The sequence below is a fragment of the Callospermophilus lateralis genome, chromosome 14 (assembly GCF_048772815.1).
Source record: "Callospermophilus lateralis isolate mCalLat2 chromosome 14, mCalLat2.hap1, whole genome shotgun sequence".
In the NCBI taxonomy this organism is placed as follows: Eukaryota; Metazoa; Chordata; class Mammalia; order Rodentia; family Sciuridae; genus Callospermophilus; species Callospermophilus lateralis.
The window spans coordinates 95,312,600-95,325,115 of record NC_135318.1 but is presented as its reverse complement, the minus strand read 5'-3'; the positions used below and the strand labels follow the sequence as shown (position 1 = coordinate 95,325,115).

Below are 12,516 nucleotides of genomic sequence, written 5' to 3'. Positions count from 1 at the left end.
TGAAGGGGGTTATGAGCAGAGAAGGGTGGAAAGGGAACAGGCAGGATGGGGCCAGGGAAGGTGGAATTGCGGGACAGCCCAGGTCTGGGGCCAGGTTGGGCTCTAGGGCAAGAGCTACAGAAGTCCTCTAGTCCAGGCTGAATCAAAGTGGGGGGGACAGGCAGTCCCAGGGGGCACCTTGCCCTGTTAGGAAGGAAAGAGTGCTGGGGGGCGGGGACCAGGGCTCCCGCCTGTCAGATCCGCTGCCGAACGGCCACAGCCGGACCCAGACGCCCCCGGGTCCCCAAGCCTCCCCGCCCTCTTGGAGACCCCTGGTCCCAGCCCCTTTGCTCCCCACCCCTGAGCCCCCAGCATGGGGGAATTGAGGGGTGCAGCAGCTCACCTGCTGGGTCCTACAGCTTCAGGGAGGTGACCCGGGGGATGTGGAAGAGCTGAGTCTCCTCAGAGCTTGTAGAGCTGCGGCACAGCAAAAGGACAGTGTCCCCAGAACAGAACCCCAGCTCCCACACAGGGACAAACCCTGATGTTCCTGCCTCTGAGGCCCTCCGAGAGAGAGGAAGAGTTTTAAGGTGCTAGGCTTGGGTGGATGTATTACAGTAAGAAGGATGTGGGGCAGACATAGGGGAGGACTTCCAGGCCACGGAACTCCTTAGTGCACGCGTCTCTTCAGGCCTAGACTATGATTCTTCTCTGCCAGGGAAGTTTCAGGAGTAGGTAGGGCAGGGGATGAGGGCCCAGTGTCTATAAAGACAACTTCCTGGGCCTCCCGTGTCCCCTCTGTCCCCTGAGATCCTGGCAGCCCCTCACCTGAGGCGTTTCCGGATGGGACGGAAGTATTTGGAGGTCTTCACAGCAAAGATGACACTGGGGATGAGGAAGAAGGTGCACCAGGCCAGGCAGAACCAGAAGGCATTCTGGAAGGGGTGTGAGGTCGGTCAGCTGGCCAGGTGGCCTTCCCTGCTGCTCTGCAGCCTCCGCACTGGCTCAGCGAGGGGTGGGGACAGCTGTGACCAGTGCTGGGAGGGCAGGGAGCAGGCCCTGGGCTGGGGGCGCCTCATGGCCTGCTCACACTGCCCATCCATGGGGCTCGATGTCCACGGGCCCCGGTGAGCTGGGACACTCACCCAGGGGTCAGCCACCATGTCACACAGGATCACACGGCCATTGTCCAGGGCTGCGGAGAGGGGCTGGCAGGTGGCGATGCGCTGAGTCACCTGTGTTGGCACATGGGGAGACCCCTGCCCGTCAGGTGTGCGCCTCACATTCAGCAAGAGGTGGACAGGGACCCACAGAGGTCCAGGGACATGGCTGGGGCCCTGCACACCGTACACAGATGCGGGCAGCGGCCCTGGGCAGGCACAGGGCGCAGGCCCAGAGATGCTCCCGCTCCTGCTCAGCTCCTGCCCTTGGCGCTGGTGGCTCGGCCCGTGCTAGGCCCGCCCTGTGCCCAGCACTGAGCTCTCAGTGACCCTCACTGGACAGCCAACACATACATGTGCATGTGCTTGCACACATGGCCTCATCTGCTTGTACACACACGCATGTGCACTGACACACTCAGGCCAGGCCAGCCCCCTGTGGCCAATTGCAGAGCCAGGACAGCTCTCAGAGGCTGTGGCCAGCGGGCGCCTGGAAGAGGAGGTGGGCTTTGACCACGGAAGGGCAGGGGCACGGCGTGGACGGGTGGCCCTCCCAGCTCACACTGGCACTGGGCAGAGGTGGGTGGGCAGAGATCAGCCAACAAAACCAGGGTGCCGATGCCAGGTTTGGGAGTTTCGGTTCAACCCTGAAAGCCTGGGGCACCTCCAAAGGACAGGGTGACCAGCTACTCCCCTGGGTGTGGGTGACCCTCAGCTGCTCTGAGGCCAGGCAAGGTCCAAGCCGCCACTCACCTCCTCTCTCACCCAGGCCAAGTACTGCGAGAAGTAGCTCAACTCCCGGCTCAGGAAGCAGGCACTTTCCTGCAAGAAAGAGGAGGCCCAGGCTGGCAGGAGGCCCAGGAGGCCAGGAGGCCAGGAGGCCAGGAGGCCAGGAGGCCCCTGCCCCAGGCCTGACACCCTCAGGGCAGAATGGGCCTCCCTGGGAGCCACCGTGAGGGTCAGGGTTAAAGGAGAGGCTGAGGTGGACCCGGTCCCCAGCCCCACTCACGTTCATCAGGATGCGGGCGGCCCTGGCAGGCAGCTCTCTTTCCAGGTCAGCGACATGGCTCAGGACGCCCGCGGTCTGCAGCTGGGGGGAGAGGAGCCTCAGCTCTGTCCCCCTCAGGGGGCAGGACAGCAGCCAGCCACTCCCCACAAGTCACCGCTCACCTTAGCAGGGGTGGGGTCAGCGCTGAGGCCCTGAGGCTGAGTGGTGGTCCCCAAGGCCCCCCACCCCACCTCCTTCCCACCTCACCGCGGCCCTCCCTCCGTCTGCAGCCCACTGTCCCACCCCTGAGGCCACCTGAAGACGTGGGGCAGCGGATTCCAGGGCCCTGACGCTGAGGTTGAGCTCTGCCTGTGGAGGAGAGACCAGGGCTGGTGGCGGAGGGTGCGAGGGGTGGATGTGGTCCCCCGGGGCCTCCCTGAGCCTCACTGCCCTCTCCCCGGCAGGCCGCAGGCCCCGGGGCCTCAGGACTCACCACCAGGTTCTGCTGGGGGACAACCTTCTCCTGATAGAGATCTCTAAGCCCATGGGCCTCCATTCTCAGCTGCTGCCCCAACGAAGAATTGCCCTGAGAGTGGACAGAGATCAGAATGTCCCCCACAAGACAGAATGTCCCGCAAGACAGGCTCTGCCTGAGAATCCTTGACCCAGACTTTCCACGAAGGGGAGGTGGGAGTGTTAGGATCAGAGGCAGAAGATGAGATTTCCTCAGCTCCAGGGAGACCCGTGCCTGAGTTTTAGGTCTGCCCCTGGCTTGTGGGGCACCCTAGTCAGCCACGGGACCCTTGTCAGCTACGGTAGCATCTGCAGACACCAAGGGACGCTCCTTGCCTGCCCACCAAGCTAGGTTGCTGCAGGGTCTCAGAGATGTCTCAAAGAGAACTTCCCAAACTCTAAATATTTGTGAACACAAAATGCCAATTCTTCCCCTGGAGGGCATCTGTCATGGGGTCCCCACGACACCTGTCCCTGCATGTTCCGTGACAGGTGTGTGCATAGGACACACATGATATCAGGCCAGTTACCTCATTTGATCTGAGGTGACATCAGTCCTTTTTATAGATAAAGAAACTGAGGCTCAGAGAGGCTGAACGACTCACCCAAGGCCACACAGCCAATTGGTGGCGGAGCTTGAGTTGGAACAGATGATGCAAAGCCTCCAGCCCAGTTTGAGGACCAGGAGCCTCAGCTGTCACTGGTGAGGGGACCCTCAGTCCCCTGCCTCTGCCCTCATCCCCTCTCCAATGCAAGCATCCTGGCCTCCCGCACCCTCGGGCCTCCTCTGCCTGCTTCTCACCTGGGCCTGGGCCAGCCCCTCCAGCTCCTGGGCCAGTTGCTGCAGGTCAGTCTTCACCACAGGCCGCTGGATCTGAGGGCGGACGGGAGAGGCCACGAGGGATGAGTGCTGAGGCCCCTGGCGACATTTCAGACATTTCCCAAAACAACCACAAAAGGAGGCGCCCTCTGGTGGAGCCCAGGCGGAGCTGCCCAGCGCGGGCTGCAGGGGGCTCCGCACCAGGAACAGCGCAGGGGGTGGGCCGAGGGCGTGGCGGCTCCCAGCAGGGAGGACCCCGGAGCAGCCGGGAGGGTTGGGAGGTGAGAGCCTCTCAGAGGCCCCTCCACCCTGCGGGGACCTGAGGGGGCCGCTGTCCACCTGCACGAGGAAGGCCTGGTAGTTGACTTTGTCCAGCCCACTGCTCTGCAGCGCCTCCAGGTCCCGGTGGGCCTCCGGGCTCAACAGCTCCAGATTCTGCACATTCGGCTTGAAGTTCTGCAAGTTCTGCTGCAGGTTGTGGGTGTACTGGGGGAGGAGAGGGAGGATGGGGAGCACGCCCAGGTGGCAAGCCAGGGTCCCAGACGCTCCCCAGGCCGGCCGTCAGGGTCACCAGCCCTCAGGACCTCCGGGCTGGGTACGCAGGACCACCCAGACGCACCCCACCCCCTGCCAGCCTCCTTTCACACCCTCTAGGACCCAGCCTCTGAGCTGCATCTACTGGCCACCAGGCTGCCAGCACGGGCCCCCCCTGTCGGTCTGGCCCCTCTTTTTCACATAGGCAGAGTTGAGGTCTTTCCAGGGCCCGAGGTTCTGAGATCATCTTTTTTCATTTGTCTACTTGTCAACTGCCACCAGCCCCCGTGACCGTGGGACCTCGTCTACCTATTCTAGACACAAGCCCCGGGCATTAGAGTGGAGGCTCCCACGTAGTGGCTGAGGCCCAAGTTTGTGGACTACAGGAAGGAAGGAAGGAAGGAAGGAAGGAAGGAAGGGAGGGAGGGAGGGAGGGACACAACTGCATTTCCAGGAAAGATCCTTGGCATTTTCCTACCATCACGGCAAGAGATTTAGGGCTCATGAAAGTTCAGTCTCAGAGTTTAACAGAGAAAAACTGAAACCAGACAGGAGGGTTCATCTGCTGGATGATGTACAGCAAATTAGAAAATGCAGCCCATCTCTGCTCACTGCTTCCCCCAGGCTGCTTCCCCACCACCACCACGGTGACAGAAAAGCCCTCACCTCCTAGGAGGGGGTCTCAGTATGGGGGGGGGTCAATGCAGTGGCCCCCAGAAGGCTCGCCTGCCTCACCGATCTCTGCATAATCAGCTGTCGTTTTCTTACTTGAGGACGAAATTTCTAAGGTCACCTGGGACAGTTGCCGGATGGACTCTGAGGACCTTAAGTTCTATTTGTCCAGACTCTTCCCTGAGCTGGACCCTTCCCCTCCCAGGACCCAGGCCTGAAACCTCTGTTCCTGGAGCCAGGACTTCCAGCCAGCAGGGCAGGGGGTCCCCTGTGCCCAGGGGCCATCCTGGCAGCCTTCACCTCTGGGGCAGTGTCCCTGGCCTCTCACTAGGGTACGCCAGCTCAGTGGACCTCCTTTCTGGGTAAAGAAGTGGACAGGAGCGAGCTGAGGTCTTAAGCCAGCTGTCCCAGGTCACACAGCTTAAGGCTTGGAGTTGGGACTGGGCCCCATGGGTCAAGAACCGGGCGGACCTGAGAGGAGTTGGGGGCGTTCTCGGGAGAAAGCAGAATCAGGAGTCAGCCTGCTGCTTCCCAGGGCAGCAGGGGCAGGCCAGGGAGGGGTGTGGGTTTCCTAGGACACTCTCAGAAATGGCTCCACCTCCCACCTCAACCAGGCACCAAGGGAGGCAGGAGGGGAGGCTCACAGCCTCCACACATTTAGAGCCAAGTTCTCAAAGTACGTCCCCTCTCTCATGGGGTGGCATCTTGGTTTGTTCTAGAGCTGCCCCTGGCCAGCATGGGCAAGCACCTGCACCAACTTCCTGTGTGACCTCTGGCAAGCGAATGCCCCAAGTTCCAGGAGGCACAGGGAGAGTCCTGGGGGTCAGGCTGGCCTTGGGTGCTGGGCAGGGGCCCGGCTCCAGTCCTGGGCCAGGCCCCGAGCACCTCAACCAGATTCCCTGGGTTCCCAGAAATGGCGCCACCCCAGAAACAGGACCCGAGGAGGAGTATCTGCAGGAGAGGTTCCTCACGGCCTTCTGGAATGTTCTCCTACCTGGCTGATATCCAGGTGCTTCTCCAGGTTGTAGGAGTCATCCAGCTGCAGGACCTTCCAGAGGGCAGCCCCTTCCCTGCACTGCCTGGGGGGAGGGTGAACACAGAGGAAGGGAGCTGGTGGCCACATCACCCTAAGGGGACAGCCACTCTGCCCTCCCGGCACTGCCGCAGCCCAGGCTCCCACTCACTGATAGGTCTGGAGGATGCTGACATTCTTCCTCATGCCGAGAAGGTGGGACAGGTTCAGGGATGGGGGCAGGTTCCCCGGGGTGTCTGCAAACTGCGGATGGACAGGGAGAGACGGGGGTGAGCGTGGTGGCAAGGCTGCCCGCTCCCCTGAGCCCACCCTGGCAGAGCAGGCCTGGGGGGGAGCATCTCGGGGACTCCAGGGCCAAGGCTGGCCTGAATGAGCCCCGGGCCCCTCCTGGCTGGGGCGATTCCCATGACTCTCTGGGAGGGTGGTCGGTCAGCCTGACCCTCGGAGAGAGCCCAGGCCAGCCCCCAGCTCACCACCGGAACGCACCCAGGGCCCCAGGGCCCCGGGCCCCGGGCTCAGAGTGGGAGGAGGGAGGGGGCCAGGTGTGAGTGGACCCACGGGGTCCTTGTCTGGAGGCGCACGGGTTCTCCCCTGTCCTGTCTCCCGGGCCTTCCTGTCTCCGTGCCCACTCTGCCCCCCTCTCTCCCTCTCGCCCCTTCTTCTCTGCCCACGCCCCCCTCAGCCGGCTCTGGGTCCCCGGAGCGGTGACAGGCCCACCTGATAGAGCTCCCCGCTCTCCCAGCTCCGGCACACCAGGGTCTGCACGTTGCCGCCCACCAGGAAGGTGAGGAAGACCAGGAGGATGAGGGGCGCGGCGAAGAGGAAGCTGAAGCCCACCCCCCTGGGGAGGGCGAGAGGCAGGCTGAGGGGGGGCAGGGCGGCTGCCCAGGCCAGCCCTCCGACCCCAGCCACACCCCAGGGCCAGCATGGTCTGAGTGGACTGCAGGGCAGAGCCTGGTGGGGAGCGGGAGGGCGGACTGGGCCTCCTGGGAGGTCCCTCCTGGTCCCACTGCACCCCACCTTGTTGTTGGGGTCCTACTGGCCCTGGCAGCCTAGAGAAGGGGCCAGCTGTTGTGTGCACAGAGCCAGGTCTGCCTGGCACCTAGTGCCTGTGGAGGTGGCCTGATCCAGAACCCAGCCTTCAAAAGGGGTCACCAGGCATGGCTGGCCAGCAGGAGCAGCACCCCAATGGGCAGTAAGGACCCTTAGGCCAGGTGCCACTGACTTGTAGGCTCTTTTGTGAGATTGCCACAGCCCCATCCAGGCTCTAAGGCTCGGAGAATGAAACATGGTGGAGTCAGCCCCCACGCTCCCAAGGGCTGTCACCCTTGTGCAGTGAACAGCCTGCCCGACTGTAGGCAGCAGCACCCTCTTAGACAACAGCTAGTGTAGGGAAGGCGGAGAAATAGGACTCTGCCTTCTGGTGGCGGTGCTGCTGCCTGGATCCTGAGGCTCTGGTCTGAACCCAGTGGGAAGCACTCCCCTGAGGACCACAGTCGTCCCTGGTGTGTGTGTTTTCTGGCCATCCTTCCTGCTCTAGGCCAACCCCCTTATGCAGATGAGGACACCGAGGCCCATGGCTGGCCATTTGCCCAGGGTCTCCCAGGAAGTAGGGGCTTCTTACACCATGAGGAAGCGGGCTCCAGCCTCGCCCTTGGCTTCCGAGTGGCTGGGGTCCTCTCTGGCAGACAGTCCCCAGATGCCCAGGCTGAGGCCCAGCAGGTTACAGGCCACCACGAGCAGGACCACAGAGCACAGCACGCAGCCCACCGTCCACCTGTCGCAGAGGGGTTGGAGCTCTGGAGGGGCTGGTACGGGACCAGGGCTAGAGTGTAGAGGAGCAGGCGTGGATGCTTCCTGAAGCCCTGCTGCTCAGGTCCCGGCACACAGCCAGGTAGAGGCACGGAGGCCCGAGGAGTCAGGGGTCCTGACTTAAAACAGGCAGAGGTGCAGGGCAGTCAGGGGTGGCGGGGGCTAGAGGTGGGGCTCCAGCAACAGAGAGGCCGGACACCCACCCTGCCGGGCCCCAGGGCCCCAGGCTACCTGTATGTCTCGTATCTCTGCACCTCCTGCAGGTAGGGACGGCTGTTTTCTTCCAACTCCTCCAGGGCCCGGCTCCAGCGGGGAGCTGCTTCCAATTCAGGGAACGCTTCAGCCAGTGTCCCCATGCCTTCTGGCTTCTGGGCCACCGCCTCCTTCAGATCTGCCCGAAGCCACAGGGTCTCAGGAGATGCAGAGGGCACCCAGGGGCCAGGGAAGAACCCCTGGGACCTAGCGAGGGCCCTCCAGGGAGGACAGCCCTGACCACCACTGCCCACTCCTCTCCCCTGGAAGAGCCTGGCCCCGGGGGGCTCACCTTTGACCACAAGCTCCATCTGCATGGCCACCAGGAACGGGAGGCTGTTGAAGGTAGTGTTCTCCTGCAGGAACCAGGGAGTTGTGCCTCCGACCCTCCAGCTGGTGTCCCAGCTTGGGGGGTCCCAAGTCACCAGGCCTCATAGGGCGGGCATCCCTCCTGGCTGCTCTCCGCTCGGGTCACAGTCCCTTGGTTCTCTTGGTCTCTGCTTTCGTCTTGCAAAGCCCGGTCTGACATATCACCCTTCTTCTCCAGAGACCCCGTCCTTCCACTCCCAGTCCCTTCCCAGACAACAGGTCACCTCAGCCATCCCCTCCTGTCCCGTCCATCCTGCACGGGACTGCCAGCCCTGACTCCAGAAGTTCAGCTCCAATCTGCCATTCCACCTCAGCTCCCACTTCCTTCCTCCCAGAACCTCCCGCTCCAGCCACCTGTATGGCTGACTCACTGTTTCCCCAACTCCAGGTTCTGGGTCACAGGTGCTGACTCACCGGCACCCTCCCCCAGGGCTATCTCCACCCAGGAGAGCCCGCCTGCCTTGCAGAGCTCAGCCAGGGGCTTGCTCACTGACCCCCACCCCACCCCACTCCAGGCCTGCCTCCGCCAAGGACCGGTGTCATGAGCCCCCAGCCCGAGGTGACAGGGGTGGCCTCAAGTCTTAGGTTCAACTGGATTCCCACTTCAAAACAGGTAAACTGAGGTCCCCGTTTGTGAGTGCCCAGGCAGGAAGAGGAGTCGGGGGCCCAAGTGGGCGCTCACCTCCTGGACCATGTTGGAGAAGTTGGCCTCGGGGACACCCTTCAGGTGATGCAAGACATTATCCATAGGGGGCACCTGCAAAGGGGCGAGATGTCTAGGGGACAGCGGGAGGAAGGGGCGGGTGCCTCTGAGCCCTCAGGTGTCAAGTGGGGACTGCTTCAGCCCAGCTGCCTGAGCCAGTGTGCGTGAAGTCCAGGGCACCATGTGTGTCCTGGGGAGAGCTCTGACTCGCTGCCAAGGTGAAGGTCACTGGCCTTGGGCTCTAGTGCTCAGGAGGGGAAGGAGCAGCCTGGGAGGGGACCAGGGCAGTGGGCCTCAGGAAACCCCAGGCCATGAGGATGCTGGAGGGTCCCTTCAGAGCCCCAAGCCTCGGCCCCTGGCCTGCACCTGGGTGAAGTCAGCGGCCAGCTCCAGGGCTTGGGCCCGGTCCCGGGTGTCTGTGCAGTCCTTCCCGCACCCAGGCTGCTGCAGCAGGGTGAGCAGGCGGTCTCGGTGCTTCTCAAGAGCCAGCACCAGCTGCTGCTGTCCCTCCTGCAGCTCCACCAAGGTGCTGTTCAGGGCACGGAGCTGGTCCGTGGAGACCTGCAGGGCTGAGACCCACACCTGGCCTGAGCTGACGCCACAGCTCCTGGCCTCCGCAGCAGCTCTGCAAGAGGAAGGACAGTCCTCCCCTCTGGCCAAAGGGACCTGTGGTCATTCACCTTTAAGGTCACAGTGGAAACTGCCCCAGGGCACGTTAAACCAGGAAGTGGGCAGGGATGCCCGAGGACACGGGGATCTGGGATGATGGGATGGGGACATCATGGGGGTGGGGGTAGGCAGCTGGAAATTCAGGGCCGGGTGAGGGTGGTCCTGCCCAGGGGGACATCTGCTGGGCCCCACCCCATGCAAGGCACTGGCCCAGCTCACCCTGGCCCAGGTTGTGTACCGAGGCCAGCACCGAGTACATGGTGCTCCTGAGCTGGCTGTGAATGGTGGGGCCGATGCTCTCACCAATCCCTGGGGAACACAGGGCATAGGGCATTCTCAGACCTGGCCCCAGGAGCTGAGGGTGACCCTATCCCCACCCCCATCCTGCTCCCCAGGTCCCTGCCCTGGCTCTGCAGGGTGCTGTTGGCTTCTCCACCCCACAGCAGGGGGCCTGCTGTGCTGGGAAGCCAGCGGGGCCATCCCGCTGTGACACGGTGTACCAGGAGAAGGCCAAGATTAGGGCCCTGGGGCCTGCTGACGCCACTCTCACCGTCCAGCTCCTTCAAGACTTGCTCCTGGGGCACAGAGAACTGCTTAGCCACGGCCTCGAGCTCCTAGTCAAACACAAGGCTGTAAGCCACCTTTCCTGTCCCTTGGCAGCCCCTTCTCTCCTGGGGACAGCACAGGGGCAGTTACTCATGTCAGCGACTCCCCAGCAGGGGGTGGCCACGTGTGCCAAGGAAGGGCACCTTTTCCCCTTTGCAGGCTGTGAACACAGGGCACCCCCTCTGCTCTGTCCTGCCTGGGCCTGGTGCTCAGGAGGTACTTGGGGACAGGGGCATTACTTGGTGCTCACCCCGGGGACATCGGAGACCAGGCCCCGGAGGCTGCGTAGTGTCTCAGGCACAGCTTCAACACTGGGCCCCATCTGGTCATGTGTGCGTTGGTTGGTGACAAAAGCACAGACCACACCAGCCCTGCGGGAGGAAGGCGAGGAGGCAAGGTTCGCGGGGCATCCGAGGGTCCGGGCCACGGCCGGCCCTCCCGCCCAGCCAGGGCCGCTCCTCACAGCAATATGATGGTGGTCAGCAGCAGGAAGGCCATGAGCGTGCCACGCTCACAGGCCATGGCCTTGTGCTCAGTTTTCACACGGCCACCACAGCGCCGGCGACAGCGGCAACAGCAGAAGCAGAGGCCGGTCATGGGCACTGCCACGAGGTAGAGGCCCGCGGTCACTGCGCACACCACGTAGCCCGCCTCGTACCGCACCACCTGGCAGGGCAGCAACGCGTCAGGCGGTCCCGACCCCCCTCCCAGCCTGGCTTCCCCGGATGCAGAGGGAAGCGAGGGTGGAGGGTGTGCCTCTCTTCTTGGTGGTCAATGCAAGGAGGACATGGTGTCCCTCCCGGCTACCATCTTACAGATGAGAAAACTGAAGTTCGGGGAGGTTCCATCTCGCTGCAGAGCTGCGGCTGGAACCCAGGCCTGCCACTGCAGCACCCCTGGAGAGGGGGAGGGATGACGGAGACCCTACCCTGGCAAGCACCGGGCAGAGGGGACTGAGCTGCCAGACGACCCCTCCTGCTCAGCCCCAGGCCCCACCCCAGCAGGTCCGCCTTGGTTCTCACCTCATCCACCTTCAAGGAGGACGGCTCGTTCAGCAGGGCCTTTACCAACTCTGTGGGGAAAGAGCCAAGCTGAAAGTTCGGGGACAGCCACTGCCCTGGCCCTGCGTCACCCTTCCCCACTGCCAGGCCCAGTGGGATCTTTGAGGCCATCTTACTGGGCCTCAGTGCTGCCCCAGGGGAGTCCCTCCGGGCAGGTTCTGGACCTGGAGGGGAGACCGAAGCCCAGAAGGGGCCTGGCCTAGCAGCCCTCCCCTCCAGGTCCCACCCCACCCCTGGCCCTCTCAACCCCAGGTGCCACCAGACTCAGAGAATGAGCCAGGCTAATGTCATGTGCTTCTAACTCAAGGTCCTCCAGTTAGAGGAGAAACAGGCTCAGAGAGGGAAAGGGGCTGGCCCAAGGTCACACCAGAAGGTTCTGGAACTTTTTCCTATGGTACGCCCCCAGGACTTCTGGGAGGAAGAAAGCTGTCGGGATGCTGGGGACCCTCCTCTCCACGTGCCCATGGACAGGGAGGCAGCTGGGGACCAGCGGTCAGAGGTGCACCAGGGGAGGAGAGGGGAGGAGCGCACTCACCCGAAGGGAAGGGGTTGAGCTGCACCACGGACAGGAAGCGGCGCACCATGCCATAAAGGGGGTCCAGGGGCCCGGGCGCCCTGACTCGGGGGGCCAGCCAGCGGGTCCTGGCCGCTGGGGAGAATGCCAGGCGCTCCGAGGGGCCGAGCGATGTGCAGTCCGTGGCCACCGGGGGCGGCAGACTCAGTGCCAGCCCCAGGCCCAGCCCCAGCAGGGGCGCCAGGAGGCCTGGCGCGCACATTGTGGGGTCGGGCAGGCGGGCAGCGGTGTAGGCAGGTCCGTCTCAAGCGGCGGAGTGTGCGGGCGACCACGGGGAAGGCTGTGCATCCTTCGGCAGCCTTCCTCCCTCTGTCCCTGCAGCTCTCAAACCGGCCCGACAGGTTTGGGCTCCAGAGCTACCTGGGCACCCGGAGGAGCTGGAGCGTAGGACGGGCAGGGCAGGGGCGGAGGCCTGGGGTAGGGGGCAGGGCCTGGGCCCGACGCCTTGGGCGGTGGGAGGGAAACCTGGGTTCCCCTCGCTCCCCAGATGCTAGGCCAGGGTTCCATGGGAGCAGGTTCAGGCGGCAGGTGGGTGCCTCTGGACTATCTGGGGTGGCCCAATTTCAATCTGGTAAAACACAGCCACCCAGTGCAGCCTGCCCCAGGGGGTCACCAGACCAGATGCACAGGCCAGGGAACCGGCTCACTTTCCCTGATTCCCCTGGGGCCTGCTCTGTCCCCATGGGTCATGCCCAGACATCACTGCCAGGCCAACCTGGAACAGAGGGGCACCTGACAGGCAGGGTAGTCCCAGTAGGGGAGGACAAACCT

At 63.6% G+C, this 12,516-nt stretch overlaps 1 protein-coding gene across 1 annotated transcript; it reads right to left on the bottom strand.

The window, feature by feature from the left end:
• Nucleotides 1-392: 392 nt before the first annotated feature.
• On the bottom strand, nt 393-11,947 carry Prom2 (prominin 2). The gene is made up of 23 exons (XM_076832794.2): nt 11,707-11,947; nt 11,133-11,182; nt 10,574-10,776; nt 10,361-10,481; nt 10,055-10,118; nt 9,724-9,813; nt 9,202-9,404; nt 8,815-8,889; nt 8,056-8,119; nt 7,743-7,902; nt 7,324-7,476; nt 6,417-6,540; nt 5,851-5,942; nt 5,661-5,745; nt 3,800-3,946; nt 3,443-3,514; nt 2,621-2,713; nt 2,443-2,496; nt 2,149-2,229; nt 1,893-1,961; nt 1,125-1,214; nt 808-914; nt 393-456 (listed from the first exon to the last, which is right to left on the bottom strand). The coding sequence occupies exons 1-23, from the start codon at nt 11,945-11,947 to the stop codon at nt 393-395; spliced, it is 2,502 nt and encodes an 833-aa protein (XP_076688909.2).
• Nucleotides 11,948-12,516: the final 569 nt, after the last annotated feature.

What these genes read in the sequence shown, in the direction of transcription:
- Prom2 (XM_076832794.2), bottom strand. Translation starts at nt 11,947, where the DNA reads ATGTGCGCGCCAGGCCTCCTGGCGCCCCTGCTGGGGCTGGGCCTGGGG. An exon ending in CTGACCACCATCATATTGCT is followed by an intron (nt 10,482 to 10,573) that starts GTGAGGAGCGGC and finishes TTCCTCCCGCAG; the next exon opens with GGCTGGTGTGGTCTGTGCTT. An exon ending in GGAGCCCGCTTCCTCATGGT is followed by an intron (nt 6,541 to 7,323) that starts GTAAGAAGCCCC and finishes CGCCCTCCCCAG; the next exon opens with GGGGGTGGGCTTCAGCTTCC.